The following is a 17,762-nucleotide window of genomic DNA, read 5'->3' as shown; positions in this document are numbered from 1 at the left end:
GTCACCCTTGGGGGAAACGGTCCTGAGTGCTGCTGCAGCTGCAGAATAGAGACCCCCCCCCATTGCTCCATCCTTGCTCCCTTGCTCCCCTTCTTCTGCACCCCCCACAGCCTGTGCTTCTCCCTCCAGTGGGATACTGTGACTGGAGTGTCAGATTATGACCCGGGTTCAAATCCCCCCTCAGCCACGAAGCCGACTGGCCCCGACTCTTAGCCTAATCTACTTTACAGGGATTAATTGAGGGGGAGACCCACGCATGCCACCCAGAGCTCAGAATATAAATGCAAGAGGTAAATAAAATATCTGGGGCAGGCCAGCCCTTTCCATCCTGCCCCCCACCCTAGCCCACACAGGTGGGGCTTCCACACAGAGGCCACTGGTCCAAGCGTTTTATTGATCGGCCTTTGCAAAGAGGCAGCGCGGGCAAGTCTCTCTCTCTCTCTCTCTCTCTCTCTCTAGATCCAGGCCCAGCCAGGACACACAGGGCGCCCGGGCAGAGCAGAGAACTGGCTTTGGCTGCCCAGTCCCTCCGGACCTTTCAGAGAAGCAGCACGCTTCTTCCTCGCTGAGTCGGGGGGGTTGTGTGATTTTGGTCCACGGCTTGATGAAGGTCCCCAGAAAAGATGGGCAGACATGGCTTGCCGCTTGCAGCTCACACGATCCCATCGTAGCCGTGCAACCCGCACTTCTGGCCAGCCACCTGGCACCCATAGGTGATTGCCTCAGCCAGGGGTCTCCCTGGAGGGGGGGGGAGAGAGAGAGGGGTCAGTTGAGCTCTGAGGCAGAGAGGTGCCCTGGGGTTCAGGCGGCAAGAACTCTCCCCACCAAGACCCCTCACCCCAGGCTCCATTTAGGGGCGGGCAGAATTCAGGGCTTGCGAGATTTACTTCTTTTTCTGCTGAGAAGCCAAAGATCCACCGAGCGCAAAATTGTGGTCAGAGGAGGGAGGGGGAACAGCAAAGAACGAAGGGACATGCTCTGTCCATGCTCAGCCGCCCCAGGAATTTGGGCGACCAGAACTGAACTCACAGTCCCAGAATCATAGAATTAAAGAGGGGTTCTCTAGGCCAACCTGCTGCAATGCAGGAACCATGGGGCAGCCCTTCAGATATTTGAAGATGGCTCTCCTATCTCTTCTCAGTCTCCTCTTTTCCAGACTAAAAATATCCCAGCTCCTTCAACCATTCTTAATAAGGCTTTGTTTCCAGACCTTGCATCATCTTGGTCTCCCTCCTCTGCCCACCTCCCAGCTTGTCAATATCCAATATAAATTGTGGTGCCCAGAACTGGACACAATATTCCAGAATCAAGCGGGACTCTGACTTCCCCTGATCTGGACCCTCGACTTCTGCAGATGCAGCCTGGAACGGCACTGGTCTTTTTTGCTGCTGCATCACCCTCTGGGCTCGGGTTCAGATTGGGATCCACCAAGACCCCTCGATCCTTTCCCCGTGGGCTTTCCTTGTGCAGAGGTGTAGCGTAAAGGGAAGGATCTGCACCCGTGGCTCTAAGGCCAGGGGCTCCGGGGCCCCAATTCTGGGTTCTGCTGGGCCCATCCGGCGGGGCAGCAGACGGAAGGATCAGCCCCCACCTCCGCCCCTCCCACCCCACCTGACTTACTCCTTTCTTGTCACTGAAGCCATGGGTTCGAATCCTACCCTCCAGAGCAGGAGAAACCAAGCTTTCCCCATCTTCCATGTGACAGCCCTTGAGATATTTGAAGATGGATCTCCTCTCTCCTCTCAGTCTCCTCTTTTCCAGGCTAGACATGCCCAGCTCCTTCAACTGTTCCTCATCAGGCTTGGTTTCCACACCTCTGCCCACCTTCCAGCTTGCCAACATCCTTCTTAAATTGTGGCACCCAGAATTGGGCGCAGGACTCTGACCAAGGCAGAACAGTGGGACTATCACTGGTGCCAACTCCAGGGGGTCCTGGGCACCTACAATTTTCTTGTGGGTGCTCAGCGCCCGCGTGGCAGGGCCTCCATGACGTCTGGGGCCTCGCAAGGAACTGGAAGTTATGTCTGGGGCCTCGCAGGGCCTTGGAAGTCTTCTGGGGCTCCCAAGCGCTGCCTCATGACGTCACGATGTCATGTTATGTTGCGCATGTCGCTGGGCACCCATAATCTGGGGTCCAAGTTGGTGCCAATGGGCACTATGAATTCCCTTGATCTGGGCACTAGATCTGCTGAGATTAGCATTTGCTTTTCTTGCTGCTGCATCACCCGGTTCATAGAATCATGGAATTGTAAGTGGGGACCCTGAACGCCATCTAGTCCCACCCCCTGCAATGCAAGAGACTCATTTCCTCCCCCAACTCCGGTCCTGGTCTCCCCCCACCAAAACACCCCCTTCCTTCTTTGCAGAGCCTAATTTAGAAGCAAGTTTGGGCAATCTTCTTTGTTGCTCCTACAGTTAAAACTAACAGAAAGCCCGAAGCGATGGTGATCTACTGCAGACCCCCAGAGATCACTCCGTAGATCCCATGTCTGATGAGCAGGTTGCAGATCACAAAGGGGAGACATGGACAAGCAGGCGACAGGGAGGAAGAGAGAAGCCCCCGCGACTCACCCCTGCTGAGGGCCAGGATCACGGCCGCGTTGAAGGTGTCCCCGGCACCCAGGGTGTCCACCACCGCCTCGGGGGAGAAGGCGTCCGAGTGAACCAGCACCCCGTCCGGCCCCATGGCGTCGGCCCCCTCCTCAGCCCAGGCACAGACCAGGGTGGCTCTGGGGGGGGGGGGGAGAAAGAGGAAGGAGCCTTTAGCCTTGGGACAGAGACCCTGCAGGTCCCTGGGTGGGGAGGCCCAGGGGGCAGACGGAAAATGGGGGCACCCCCAAAACACCCTCCCCACCTCCAAAAGGCCTGGTTCTTTCTTCCAAGGGAGCTGGGCTCAACAGGGCCTGTTTGGTTCAACCCAGGGAGGGGGAACTTTGGGGGGGGGGTGTCCACCAAGGCACAGCAGCCAGGATGATGAAGTCCCATCCTGCAGGCCAGCTTCACAGGTCATTTCAGCAAGAAGAATGGCATAATAATTAATAATAATAATAATAATATCCACCCTTCACCCTAAGGTTCCAGGGCAGGTTGCAGCGTTGGAAAACATATTAAGCACCACGTAAAACAACTTACAACCACTTTAAACAAGGTGGCTCCGAAAAAAACAGAAACCCCAAGTGTCAGAAGTTGCTTTGTAATTTTTTAAAAAAATGTAACTCCTTTTTAATGTTTGCTCTAATAATAATAATAATAATAATAATAATAATAATAATAATAATAATAATAATTTATTTATACCCCTCCCATCTGGCTGGGTTTCCCCAGCCACTCTGGGTGGCCTCCAACAAAATATTAAAATACAATAGTCTGTCAAACATTAAAAGCTTCCCTGAAGAGGGCTGCCTTCAGATGTCTCCTAAAAGTCTGGTACTGTAGTTGTTTTTTCCTTTGACATCTGGTGGGAGGGCGGGTGCCACCACTGAGAAGGCCCTTGCCTGGTTCCCTGTGACTTACGGATATTTTATGGATATGGATATTTTAAATGAACATTTTAAGATCATCTTTTTGCAAACCACTTGGGAGCCTTCAAGGTTTAGGGCAAGCGGCGTAGATACATTTTCTTAAATAAAAACATTCCGTAAAGAAAAGATGTAGGGAAGAATAAAGAGCAGTTCTGGAGCGTTGCGTAGAACTGTAGAATTGGGAGGGAGCATGAGGGTCATCTAGTCTGACCCCCTTTTGCCCAACATGGGGTTTGACCCCACGACCCTGAGGTGAAGACCCTCATGTTCTTTGCAGCCCCCTTGGCATTTCCCACAGAGCACCGAAGGGCCAGCTGCGCATTAAATCTAGATGCTGGAGTTGGCACGGGTTCCCCGCCCATGCCAGAGGGTGGGCAGGGGGGCTGAGGGGCACCCAGAGGCAATCCAGCCTGCCCCTTCTCCTTGGGTGGTCTCCACCTACCCCGGCTTCAGATATCTGCGGAGCCCCTTGACAGCTTCGGCGGCCGAGTAGAAGCCCCTCACCTTGGCCACGTCCTTGCTGACAAAGACCTGGAGGGGGGGGGGAGAGAAGCCAGAGTCACCTTCTCCCCTTGGTCTCTTTCTCATAACACTAGAATTCCCAGGCGCCCAAGGAAGATGAATGTTGGAAGATGCAGAAAGGACTCATTCCTGCAGCACAGTGTTAGACTGTGGAACTCCCTCCCACAAGATGGCCACCTACCGGGACGACTTTGAAGGAGGATTGGCTAAACTTATGGGGGAGAAAGGGGCTCTCAGTGGCCACTTGCCAGGATGCAGAGATGCTTCTGAATGCCAGGGGCAGCAAGGGAGAGGGTTGCTCTCGTGCGCGGATCCTGCTTGTGGGTTTCCCGTAATGAGCATCTGGTCGAGAACAGGAGGCTGGACTAGGTGGGATCCCCACTGACCAGCAGCTAGGCTTGCCAGGCAGAGGCTCCAGTTCCAGAGGCAGCCTAGACTCCTGGGGGTCTTAGGGGTATTTGGCCACTGTGAGGCGAACAGGGTGCTGGTCCAGCAGAGCTCATTTCATGTTCTGAGGTCAGTCCTCCACCCCCAGGGCGGCGCTGCCTTCCTGCTGCTCAGCCCAGGCCGTGCTTCACAAGCAGAACTTAGAACGGGAGAGTTGGAAGGGACCCCCAGGGGTCATCCAGCCCCGTTGTGGTTCTGGGCAGTTGAGAGTTAACACTCCCAGGAGGCCTTCTTATTAACTGGGTGCACTGCCCATATAATCTGTGGGCTGAGCTCTCTCTGAGTGCAGAGCGTCTGAGAATGTGAGCAAGATAGTTTCAGTTCTGTTAGAGACAGAAAGGTTTTCTTTTCTGTAGGTTTTCTTTTCTGTTTTGTATGCTTCAAAATAAAGAGTGATAGATTAGAAGGACTGGCGTCGAGCCGAGTTATTGAAGACACCACACAGACACAGACAAAGCCACACTTCCTGCATGACCCACTGGCATAGCTGTCAACTTACAGATTTGAAAATAAGGGACCAGCAGCCTCGAAATAAGGGATCAGCAGCCAAAATAAGGGATTTTCCAAGGAGCACAGGCATGTTCAACTTCTGAGCCCTTCCGAGCCAAAGGCAGAAAGCCCAGCTAGCAGCCAAACGAAGCCTCAAGCGGTGGTTCCCACAGCGCAGCAACCCGGCAAAGGGGATGCAGCAAGGAAAACCACCGTCACCTCTCCGCTGGGAAGCGCTGAGCAAAGGCTAGTCTCCAGGCAACGCGGCAGATTTGATTGGCACAAGGCATGCAAGCTCCACCCCCCAGTCGTTCTTAGACTCCTTATTGGGACATCATCAATAAGGCACAGCAGCAGGACACGGCGCTGGGATAAGGGACGGTTGACAGCTATGCCCACTGGGTCAAAGGATTTACGACCCACAAACTTTAACAAGCCCAACCCCCGGCCACGCAGGAACCACAACTGAAGAATCCCTGCCAGATGTCCACCCATCTTTAAAATCTCCAAGGGAGTCCGTTCCATGTAAGGAGGACGTCCTGAGTATGGAGGAGCCTGCCCCCCCCGGACGAGGAGGTCTGCCTGGTCCAGCCGGTGGCTCTTCGGAGCCGCGCAAAGGCCTCTTCCTCAGCCAAAGGCCTCTTCTGTGCAAGAGTCATGTGGGGCAAAGGACCCGGGCAACGCTGGGCAGCGCCAGGGAGGTGCAGCCAAGCCCTGACCCTGAATGGGGGCTCCTGATCCGAAGTCAGGGGGCTGTTTGTGGTCTGTGTGTGGTTTGGGAGCTGCACAGCCAGGGAAAAAACAATGCTGTCCAGGGTTGTCAAGACTGCGGAGAGAATAATTGGGTGCACTTTTCCCACCTTGGATCAAATCTACGCTTCCAGGTGCCATAAGAAAGCTGCAGAGATAGCGCAGGATAGTGCGCACCCCGGAAATGATCTCTTTCGGCTTCTGCCTCCTAGAAGAAGGTCCAGGGTTATAAAGACCTGCCTGAGAAACAGTTTCTACTCAAATGCAATTTTGGTGTTAAACGCAGTGTAAGGTAGTCTCTATGGGAGTATATTGTATTTAATTATGGGGTATCAGAGTTTTTAGGGGGCTAACCAGGCTGGGATAGCTGGGATAGCAGGCTTGTTGGGTTTTGAACGTCTTACGTAGATTTTTCAATTTTCTTGTTCTGTACGGGACAATGACAATAAAGATTAGTGTCTCGTTTCTGCCCCATCATCCTGGCTTCTCCCCCAGACAGAGGCTTTCCTACCACGTCTCCGTAGCCGAAGAGCTGGTATATCTCTGGCCGCGTCTTCTCCACCTCCACGGACGTGGTCACTCGGTCGGACGGCGGGCAGGTCCTGTTATACGCCTCCACGCGCTGGATCATCTTCACCTGCTCAGAGGCATTCCTGCCCTGGGGGTGGGAGAAGGTGGGTCTCAGAGGGAGGCAGGAACTCACCCTGGCATCCCAGGGAGCTTCCGTGGCCAGGGCAGCTGCACCCACAGCCAGAAGGTTGTGGCCACGGCAGTCCGGGCATTCATGCTCTGCTGAGCTCTAGATTACTGCAATGCCCTCCCCGTGGGGCTGCCCATGAAGACTGCCTGGAAATGCCACCCCTCCGGGCACCAGAGGGTTAATGGCCAACAGCTGGCATCCTCAAGGGCAGTGACTTATAGGCAGTGGCTCCCAAATTTTCCTGGGCCCCTGCCCCCTTGGTTCCATAAAGTCCCTCCCAACGACCTCTACCCTATAAAAAGCATTATTCAGCGTGCACACAGAGGAGGAAAACCCAATAAAATTCAAAACTGGAATGATTGCACATTTATTCAAAATCCAATTTAAAACTAGTTAGTTTAATTAACTCGACAAAACTGATAAACCTGATCCAGTGTTGCCAGCTTTTCGAAGTCTGATAGGTCATGGATAGCTCCAGCGCCATGGAGCCCCTCCTAGCCTCTTAGTGCTCCCCCCCCCCAAATAATCCTAAAACTCTAAGATCCGGTAACAACAGACTTTAAAGGGGGCCATCTCCGAATCAAGGCCTGGCAAACGCGACACGAAGCCCCCTTCGCAAAGAGGTCTGGCCTGTCGCCTGCGGAGTGAGCGGCCTTGCTTTCAAAACCATTGCATGTGTTGACTGCCTCACAGGAAGTCTTGTTCCCAAAAGCTGTTTCTGTGTGCGAATGGCCAGTGTTGAAAACTTATCAATGGCCACCTATAATAATCATAATCATAATAATTTAGTATTTATACCCTGCCCATCTGGCTGGGCTTCCCCAGCCACTCTGGGCGGCTTCCCACACAGTATTAAAATACAATGGTCTGTTAAACATTAAAAGCTTCCCTAAAGAGGCCTGCCATCAGATGTCTTCTAAAAGTCTGGTAGTTGTTGTTCTCTTTGACATCTGAAGGGAGGGTGTTCCACAGGGTGGGTGCCACTACCAAGAAGGCCCTATGTCTGGTTCCCTGTAACCTCACTTCTCGCAGGGAGGGAACTGCCAGAAGGCCCTTGGAGCTGGACCTCAGTGTCCAGGCAGAACGATGGGGGTGGATACGCTCCTTCAGATATACTGGACCGAGGCCATTTAGGGCTTTCAAGGTCAGCACCAACACTTTGAATTGTGCTCGGAAACGTCCTGGGAGCCAATGTAGGTCTTTCACCTATACTTTTCCGTCTTCATTTCCTGCTGATGGCAACCCCTTGTGGCACCTGCAACTCAGGAAGACCCTTCCTCCCTCTCGCTCCCCCCCCCCCAATCTCCCCAGCAAGGGCTTCCTTCACTCACCTCCCAGTGGATCCACTTGTATTGAGACAGGTTGACCTGCTCAAAGTCAGCAGCCGTCACGTCCGGCAGGTTGCTGGTTGGGGGTGGCGGGGAGAAGGTGGAAGGGTGTGATGGGGGGGGGGGTACAAAGGTCTATGAGATGCAATGCCTTCACAGCCTCCTCCCCCACCCGAAATTATTCATTTGAACAACCCCGATCTGGTCATTGATTACAAAGCACAAAGCAGAGTGTTGTTGTTTTGGCCGATCACTGTGGCACAAGCCAGACCCAACTGGTGGGGTCCATGCAGCCAGACACCCTCTCCCTATAGGCCCCCAGGTGCCCCGCAAAGTATGTGAGGAGGGGGCATCAAGGCAATAGTCAGCCCCTCTTCTCTCCCCCCCCCCAGGGTCCTATCAAGAAGCCCACTGCCTCAAAAACACGGAGGGTCCATCTATGTCTTGGATGCAAGTCTGATCTTGCAAAGAGGTATGTCCACTTTGATCCACTTCTATGTACAGTAGTGCCTTGGTTCCCAAACACCGAAAACCCGGAAGCAAGCGTTCTGGCTTTCAAATGTTTTTCGGAAGCCAAATGTCTGATACAGCTGTCGGCTATTGTTTCCGGGGCGCCTGCACCAATCAGAAGCTGCGCCTTGGTTTTCGAACATTTCGGAAGTCAAACAGACTTCGGATTAAGTTTGGCGCTTTTGTTTTTGCTATTTATTTTGTGTTTTTGCTTTTGAGGTTTTTCCGGTTAATTTGTTTTTGTGACTGTATGGAACCCAGTTCAGCTACTGATTGATTGATTGTGTGACTGCAGAAATGGATAAAAGCAAGCAATGACTATCATCAGTGCAGGTGAGGGGAAAAAATAATTTTAATTTTTATCATCTACAATACTGTCTTATTTATTTTATAGTACAATACATCGATTATTGCTTTCATTTTATGGATCAGTGGTCTTGTTAGATAGCAAAATTCATGTTAAAATTGCTGTTTCAGGGGTTACTTTCAAAAGTCTGAAACGGATTAATCCGTTTTGCATTATGTTCTATGGGAAAGTGCACCCTGGTTTTGGAACTCTTTGGTTTTGGAACGGACTTCTGGAACGGATTAAGTTTGAGAACCAAGGTACCACTGTATGCTGGGACCCTTCCAAGGTGCTGGCTTCGATCTGCACAGCCCCAAAGAGCTGGACTCAACATTATTCAGGGGCTGCCTCTGAGCTTGCAGGGGTGAGTCGGATGGCCCTTGGAACACGACAGTTCTGCGATTGTGGCCGAAACCCTCACATTTGGATAACCAGAAGGAGCATCATCACAAGAACCTAATAAAAGCCTGCAGGATCTGGCCAGGGGTCCATCTAGTCCGGGATCCTAGAATCCTAGAATCCTAGAGTTGGAAGAGACCACAAGGGCCATCGAGTCCAAGCCCCTGCCAAGCAGGAAACACCATCCGAGCACTCCTGACATATGGTTGTCAAGCCTCTGCTTAAAGACCTCCAAAGTAGGAGACTCCACCACACTCCTTGGCAGCAAATTCCACTGTCGAACAGCTCTTACTGTCAGGAAGTTCTTCCTAATGTTTAGGTGGAATCTTCTTTCTTGTAGTTTGGATCCATTGCTCCGTGTCCGCTTCTCTGGAGCAGCAGAAAACAACCTTTCTCCCTCCTCTATGTGACATCCTTTTATATATTTGAACATGGCTATCATATCACCCCTTAACCTCCTCTTCTCCAGGCTAAACATGCCCAGCTCCCTTAGCCGTTCCTCATAAGGCATCGTTTCCAGGCCTTTGACCATTTTGGTTGCCCTCCTCTGGACACGTTCCAGTTTGTCAGTGTCCTTCTTGAACTGTGGTGCCCAGAACTGGACACAGTACTCCAGGTGAGGTCTGACCAGAGCAGAATACAGTGGCACTATTACTTCCCTTGATCTAGATGCTATACTCCTATTGATGCAGCCCAGAATTGCATTGGCTTTTTTAGCTGCCGCGTCACACTGTTGGCTCATGTCAAGTTTGTTCTGACAGTGGCTGACCGGACCCTTGCGGGAAACCGGCAAGCAGGATCCACACTCTCCCTGCCTCCAGTTCCCAGCACCTGGTCTTCAGAAGCATCCCTGCCTCCTCCATGAATGTGAGGTGAGCAAGGAGGGCGATGGGACACCACAGAGGTTGACCAAAGAGCAGGGAGGAGATGGGAGGGAGAGAGACGTTCTTCTTCCTCTCCTGTAGAGGCAGTGATGGCCACCAACGTCAAAAGAGCAGCAGGCCAACAACGTGAAGGTCAAGAGCTACAAGTGACTGCAGAGTCACAGAACTGCCCAGTTGGAAGGGACCTCCAGGGGTCATCCAGTCCAGCCCCCTGCAATGCAGGAATCACAGCTCAAGGATCCCCCGACAGATGGCTGCCAGAGCACCTTGGGAGGGAGTCTGTTCCGCTGTCATAGGACTCTTACCATTAGACTATTCTTCCTGCCACAAGATCCCAGCAGGAAAGGACTGTGTCCCCCACCCAGCAGCCCCCCTCCCTCCCAGTAGGCTTCCTGCTGGGGGGTCCGGGAGGTCCCTGGAGGAGCACTTTCCTTGGGCCTGATCCGTCGGATGCTTCCCACATTCTAAACTCTTTGCTCCATGAGCCCCTTGCACTGAAAACTTGGGGGGGGGGGACGCGCGCTGTGGGCGGAGAGGCACCTACTGCAAAGGGTTAACACTTGGCTCCAAGCCCCCTAACCTCTAGCCTCAAAGAGGAACCTTCTCAATGATTAACTGGCAGAGCAGGAGTGGCGGATCCTGCCCCCTGAGCAAAGGCCGGCCAGAACCCCCCCACCCGGGGCTCAGCTGCCATTTCTCCCCCTGGCTGAGAGGGGCCGAGGATGAAGTCCAGCGGATGTCTCCATCTGGGGAGGGGGTGCCAGGGGGAAGAAGGAGGGACCCCTCCCCAGCCCTCTTCTCTCCCCAACACAGCCCCTGCCCCCTCCCAACACCAGACCCCGCTTTCCAAAAAGCAAGGGGAGGGAACACACACCCCCCGCCTTCCTCTATCCCCACCTGCCCCTAAGAGCCCCCATTTGCTCCCTCCTCCAGACCAGGCAATGACCAGGAAGGCAGATCAGGGACGGATTGAGGGAGATGATTGGCTGCCGCATCTGGGCTGAATTATCAGGTGAATCGGAGGAGAATTACTGGGCATGCATGGCTGTGCTTTCCCCTCTTCTCCCACTGGGTGGCGCCACTCAGGGAATGCGGGGGGGGGCATTCCAACTCCAATTCAGGCCATAAAGGTAAAGGTAAAGGGACCCCTGAACATTAGGTCCAGTCGTGGCCGACTCTGGGGTTGCGGCACTCATCTCGCTTTACTGGCCGAGGGAGCCGGCATACAGCTTCCGGGTCATGTGGCCAGCACGACTAAGCCGCTTCTGGCGAACCTGAGCAGCGCACGGAAACGCCGTTGACCTTCCCGCCAGAGTGGTACCTTTTGATCTACTTGCACTTTGTCGTGCTTTCGAACTGCTAGGTTGGCAGGAGCAGGGACCGAGCAACGGGAGCTCACCCCGTCACAGGGATTTGAACCGCCAACCTTCTGATTGGCAAGTCCTAGGCTCTGTGGTTTAACCCACAGCGCCACCTGCGTCCCTATATTTCAGGCCATAGCTGTCAACTTTTCCCTTTTCTTGCGAGGAATCCTATTCAGAATAAGGGAATTTCCCTTAAAAGAAGGGAAACGTTGACAGCTATGGTTCAGGCTTCCGAAGCAAACCGCTCCCCTCTGAACCGGGCCGTAAGCCAGAGGTGCAGACAAGCCTCAGGCCGCTTGGCCACAGGTGTGGCTCAAGGGATCGGAATTAAATGAAGTTCCATTTATGAACACTTTGATGTGTATTTTTTTGGGGGGGGTAAAGGGGGACAGGGGAGGGTTTTAGATCATTTTATTTACTTTTCCTATGTCCAGTTTTCCTGTTGTTATTCTGTCTCTCACAGCTACAATAAACCTACTATTAAAATTATGTACTGGTCATTTCCTCGTCAGAGGGCAAACGGGCAAATTTAGCAGGGGGTCAAATACTCCCCCCCCTCACTGTAATTGGTTCATTTTTTTAAAAAGTAGTTTTAAAATAAATAAAGTCAGTGAGAGGGAAGCTGGAGGTCTTGGCAGCTCAGCCGCCAAATTCCTCAGAGGCCTCTCTGCCTCAGTGCTTCCAGTCCGTAAAATGGGAAGAGAGGATTTGAGCAAGGGGGCGGGGGCTGGGGGGGGAGCTGGGCAGCTTGGCTTTGGGAACTGTGGGGCAAGCAGAAATTCAGCCACTGCAGCTTTGCACCTGAGCAGATCAGCTTGCAAAACTGAGCTTCTTTTGCTGGTGGTGTAACTGTTAAAAGCTCAAGAAAAAGGCTTGCTGGGGGGAAAGTGGAGGGAAGTAACCTTAGTACTATTAATGATCAAATGCACTTTGCACTTTAATAGTCCAAGATTAATGATTAATATTAGGAATAAGAAGGGGGAGGGGGCAGAAAGAGAGAAGGTGACATTGAGCTGCCCCTTTGCTCTCACGCACCTTGCTCACGCACTCTTGACAATTTATTTCTCATTTACTGTATTTTTCCGTCTATAAGATGCCCCCCCCTGTATAAGTTGCACCCTATTTGGGGGACTCAGATTTAAGAAAATGGGGGGAGATGCATCCGTGTATAAAACGCCCTCTAATTTTTGACATTATTTTTTAGGGAAAAAAGCCTAGTCTTATACATGGAAAAATACGTTACAGTCATACCTCGGGTTACAGATGCTTCAGGCTGCGTTATTTTGGGTTAGGTAAAGGTAAAGGGACCCCTGACCATTAGGTCCAGTCGTGGCCGACTCTGGGGTTGCGGCGCTCATCTCGCTTTACTGGCCGAGGGAGCCGGCATACAGCTTATGGGTCATGTGGCCAGCAGGACTAAGCCGCTTCTGGCGAACCAGAGCAGCGCACGGAAACGGCGTTTACCTTCCCGCTGGAGCGGTACCTATTTATCTACTTGCACTTTGACGTGCTTTCGAACTGCTAGGTTGGCAGGAGCAGGGACTGAGCAACGGGAACTCACCCCGTCATGGGGAATCGAACCGCTGACCTTCTGATCGGCAAGCCCTAGGCTCTGTGTTTAACCCACAGTGCCTGGAAGTACCGGAACGGGTTACTTCCAGGTTTGGCCGGTCGCGCGTGCACAGAAGCGCTAAATCATGCTTTGCACATGCGCAGAAACACTGAATCGCAAACCCGCGCATGCGCAAATGCGCTGCTGCGGATTGCGATCGCTGCAGGTTGCGAACATGCATCCCGCACGGATCACGTTCACAACCCGAATGTCCACTGCTGGATTATAAAAATGGCAGCCTCAAAGCGGTTTACAAAACTAAGCACCATACAAATCTTATCGAATTGATAAAAGGGTTGGGACGGTTTCTAGCTGGGTCAATGCCCACCCCCTGGGATGAGTGACAGCTTGCCTGCCCTGTGGCAGCCGGCAAGGTTATTGTTTTGCTTATGTATTTCGTACCCCCCCCATCTTGTATCTTTATGCCCCGAACTGCCCTGAGGTCTTTGGGCAAAGGGTGCGATGCAAATTCAATAAATATTAGTCGGCAATAATAAATAGAGGGAGCCCTGTGGCGCCACCCAGTGGCAGGGTCGGGAGTTGGTGGGCGGGGGCAGCAGCTGCCCGCCTGGCCTTACATGTCATAGAGAGTGACCGTCCGAGAGCCGTTGTGGCAGTTGACGAGGCAGATGGCGCAGGGCATCTCCCCCCGGCTTTGCCTCACCAGGTGAGAGACATCCACGTTGTAGCGGCGGAAGTCGGAGAGGATGAATCTTGGGGGCAGCGGAGGGGAGAGAAAGAGGAGGTTAGAGGCTGTGGCCCGGGGGGGGGACCCCTCACCCTAAGCACCTTGCAGCGTGCAGGATGGTCCGGGTGCCCGTCGTGGAGTTGCTGATCACCATGGAGGTGGGCAGGGGGCACGCCGGGCGCGGCACCACGTGGGCGAGATCCACCTCGTAGCGCTGGAAATCCTCACGGACGAAGCTGGGTGGGCAGAGAAGAGGAGCCCCCTTAGGGGTGGGGAGGGCGAGAGAGGATGGAGACCCCCGTTCCTCGCCCTGACCTGTCCACAGTGATCCACGCGAAGGGCACCTCCAGGCTTGACTACTGTAACTCGCTCTACGTGGGGCTGCCCTTGAAGCTGACCCAGAAACTCCAGCGGGTGCAGAATGCCGCGCGAGACACCTTAAGGTGTCCTTGCCGCGGGATCGCATTCATCCAGTGCTTTACCAACTGCACTGGCTCCCCGTGGAGTCCAGGGTCAGGTTTAAGGTGCTGGTTTTAACCTTTAAAGCCCTTCACGGCCTAGGACCCTCGTACCTATGGGACCCCCTCTCCCGGTACGCCCCGCAGAGGACCTTAAATGACAACATTTTGGAGGTCCCAGGTCGCAAGGTGGTTAGATTGGTGTCAACTAGGGCCAGGGCCTTTTCAGCACTGGCCCCGACATGGTGGAATGCTCTGTCCCAAGAGACTAGGGCCCTGTGGGACTTGACATCTTTCCGCATGGCCTGCAAGATGGAGCTGTTCCGCCTGGCCTTTGGTTTGGACTCAGTCTGACCCTTATGTTTCCCTCCCCTTATGGTCTTGATTTATAGGCTACTATTAAAATGAGGCAGCATTTTAAATTGCATTCTAACCTGTATTTTAAATTGGTCCCCCCCTTTCCCCCCCATTATGTTTTTACTGTGATTTTATTGGTGTTAGCCGCCCTGAGCCTGGCTCTGGCCGGGGAGGGCACGGTATAAATAAAATTTATTATTATTATTATTTATTATTAAGGATGTTCCTCTCCCACTGCTTGGGAACAGGAGTTGGTGCCTAGACTCGCAGGGGTCAGCAAACGTTTTCAGCAGGGGGCTGGTCCACTGTCCCTCAGACCTTTCGGAGGGCCGGACTATATTTTTTGGGGGGGAAATGAATGAATTCCTATGTCCCACAAATAACTCAGAGATGCATTTTAAATAAAAGGACACATTCTACTCATGTAAAAACACCTGCCAGCTGCTGAGCCTTAAATGGCTTCACTTACTCATTAAAGTAAGACTTGGCTACTCATTTGTCATGCTACTTATTAAGGTTAGAAGATAATGTATTACTAAAAGTAGGGAAAGGGCTCTGGGAAAAAATCTAGGAGTGGAAATTCCCCAGCCCTCCCCTCCCCGCTCGGAAAAGGCATCAGGGGTCAGGATGGGACCAACACCCAAGTCCTGCCCATGCCAGACTGGCTTCCACTCTGGGGCCCCTGATATCCCTGGAGGAGGAAGAGAAAGGATGGATCCTGCAAGACAAGGAGCCCATCACAGATTTGCAGAGCTGAAAGGGACCCAGCGGGTCATCTAGTCTGACCCCAGTCCAAAGGACACCTGGCTGCCTCCTTTGCCAGGGTGCCGGGCAAAGGGCCCGTGGCCTCACCCGCCCTCCCCTGAAGGAGACCCACAAGGCTCCCCCCCCCCCCAGTCACTTACTCTGCGGCGTGGCCGGGCGCCAGGGAGCCCATGAAGGCGCAGGGGGCGCCCAGAAGGGCCAGGACGGTGCAGGTGTTGGAAGCGTTGCCCCCGCGCTGCCATCGCTGCGACAGGCACCTGCCAGCCAGGGAAGAAGAAAGGAAGCAAGGAAGGCCGTCTGTCCCGGGTGCAGGGCAGCGGGCGGGACTAGATGACCCCCGGGGGCCCCTTCCAGCTGGGCTCGAAGGAAGGGAGCTCAGCCGGGACAGGGAAGCCGCGAGCCCACCGCCCGCCCCTGGCACCCGGCGCGTCTCTAGTTCCCGAGTGCCAAGGCAGAGCCAGCCGCCCGCCCGCCCGCGGGGAGCCGGGCATCTTTCCCCAGTGCCAGCTCGGCCCCGAGGCCAGGAGTGCCCAGGGCCCTGGTGCCATGCAGCGGGCATGGCCCTGGCACCCAAAGTGGGGGGTGCCCGGCCCCTTCGTGGGGCATGTGGTGGGTGCCCGGGCACCCCGGGAGCTGGCACCTCTGCCAGGGGGTACCTGGTGTCCGAGTCCTCGGCCGGGTATCTCTCCACCACGCTGATGATGTCGAGGCACACCAGCCCCACGCACAGCACCCGCTTCTCGCCCATGGGCGCCGCTGCTGCCACCCCTCTCTCGGCTCCGAGGCTCCGCTCGCCCAGCGCAGGCAGGCAGCGCACTCGGCAGCCATTGGCCGGCCCGCGCCCCGCCCGCCTCCCGGGGCTCATGCAAATCACAACTTCCCTATTGGCCGGGCGGGGCAACGCCCCTCCGCGGCCAGCCCCGCCCCAGAATGTGGGGCCGCCAATCAGGAGGATGGGGAGCAAAGATGTACATTGGGAACAAAGGAGGGGAATCCTGCGTCTGCAAAACCGAGTTGGAGATGAGCTCGCAGTATCTCCAAATCTGGAAGAGCTCAACATCAAAAAAACGAAGATCATGGCCACTGGTCCCATCACCTCCTGGCAAACAGAAGGGGAAGAAATGGAGGCAGTGAGAGATTTTACTTTCTTGGGCTCCATGATCACTGAGGATGTTGACAGCAGTCACGAAATTTAAAGACACCTGCTTCTTGGGAGAAAGGCGATGGCAAACATAGACAGCATCTTAAAAGTTCAAGCTCTGGTTTTCCCAGTAGTGATGTATGGAAGTGAGAGCTGGACCATCAAGAAGGCTGGTCGCCGAAGAATGGATGCTTTTGAATTCTGGTGCTGGAGGAGACTCTTGAGAGTCCCATGGACTGCAAGAAGATCCAGCCTCTCCATTCTGAAGGAAATCAGCCCTGAGTGCTCACTGGAAGGACAGATCCTGAAGCTGAGGCTCCAAGACTTTGGCCACCTCATGAGAAGAGAAGACTCCCTGGAAAAGACCCTGATGTTGGGAAAGATGGAGGGCACAAGGAGAAGGGGACGACAGAGGACGAGATGGTGGGACAGTGTTCTGGAAGCTACGAACATGAGTTTGACCAAACTGCGGGAGGCAGTGGAAGACAGGAGGGCCTGGCGTGCTCTGGTCAAGGGGGTCACGAAGAGTGACTAAATGACCAAACAACAACATTCATCAAATGAAAAACAACAAATCCGCTGAAGTCTTCAAAGTGGGCGGGACTGAACTTACACAACAACTTCACACGCTCATCCAAAAATCTGGGAGAGAGAGGAGATCCCAGCAGACTTTAGGGATGCCAAAATTAACAATCTCTTTGAGAAAGGTGTTGCAGGAATTTATGTATAGGTGTGTGTGGGGGGTTTCCCCTCCAGCAGATATCCTGCACATGCAGCCCACTACCAAAACCAGCACAATCACATTTGCGACTTTTGTGATTTGTCCCCGCAAAACACTTCATCACAGTTTCTTCCTGCCTCTTCAAAGGGCCTCTGCTGCACGATACCAAAAGTAAGAATTCACTGGTAAATGTATCTCTGTACTGGCTCACTGGGGAAACTTCAGAAATTCCTATAGACCTGTGAGCTCAGCTCCTCAGCAGCCCCTCTGCCTGCGGGATAATTCCTGGCATCCTGATACCTGAGTGCCAGACAGGTAACGATGAAGACAAGAGTGTGATGAACTTGGCTGGGAAACAGGGAAATGTAAAGATCTCATTTGTTACACCAGAGGGGTGTTTGGTGGAGGGCAAGGGGGACCATGGGGCAGGGTCCAGGATGCTCAGATTCCGGCCACCAGACCTCCCCTTTCATGATGTAACCGTGATGTAGTTTGGGGGGTGTAACATGGGGATGAGCAGCTAATAAAAGTTTGGGGGCTCTTTCATTTGGGGCTTCCATCTTGTTCCACCTGGTGGCAGGTGGGAGTCCTGTCCCAACAGTCTTCAATCAAGACCAAGCCTCCTGGCTGCTCTTTTGCTCTGGTATTCCTGGCTGGGGTCCTTGCTTTTGTCCAAGGGAGCCCTCAGATTTCTCCGTTAACAAAGGTGACAGAACTGATTGCGGAAACTATTGAGGCATCTCTCTATTCTTCTTCTTTG

At 53.6% G+C, this 17,762-nt stretch overlaps 2 protein-coding genes across 5 annotated transcripts in view; both read right to left on the bottom strand.

Annotated features, from left to right (window-relative positions):
* ABHD1 (abhydrolase domain containing 1) overlaps positions 1-17,762 on the bottom strand; it is a 128,457-nt gene that overhangs the window by 18,715 nt on the left and 91,980 nt on the right. The window lies entirely within an intron of this gene.
* Positions 376-15,978, bottom strand: KHK (ketohexokinase). Of its 4 annotated transcripts, none has more exons than XM_081188800.1 (8): positions 15,797-15,978; positions 15,281-15,397; positions 13,653-13,796; positions 7,761-7,833; positions 6,241-6,387; positions 3,964-4,052; positions 2,572-2,729; positions 376-738 (listed from the first exon to the last, which is right to left on the bottom strand). In XM_081188800.1, exons 1-8 carry the CDS (start codon positions 15,886-15,888, stop codon positions 653-655), a joined length of 906 nt encoding a protein of 301 aa, XP_081044926.1. In that variant the 5' UTR covers positions 15,889-15,978; the 3' UTR covers positions 376-652. The 4 variants fall into 4 exon arrangements, with proteins under 4 accessions (XP_081044926.1, XP_081044928.1, XP_081044927.1 ...); XM_081188802.1 differs by having other exon boundaries at positions 13,662-13,796; positions 15,797-15,977; XM_081188801.1 differs by lacking the exon at positions 13,653-13,796 and adding an exon at positions 13,451-13,585 and having other exon boundaries at positions 15,797-15,975.

The sequence above is a fragment of the Podarcis bocagei genome (genome assembly GCF_964188305.1).
Source record: "Podarcis bocagei genome assembly, chromosome: 3".
NCBI lineage: Eukaryota > Metazoa > Chordata > Lepidosauria > Squamata > Lacertidae > Podarcis > Podarcis bocagei.
This window is presented reverse-complemented; position numbering and strand designations above follow the sequence as displayed.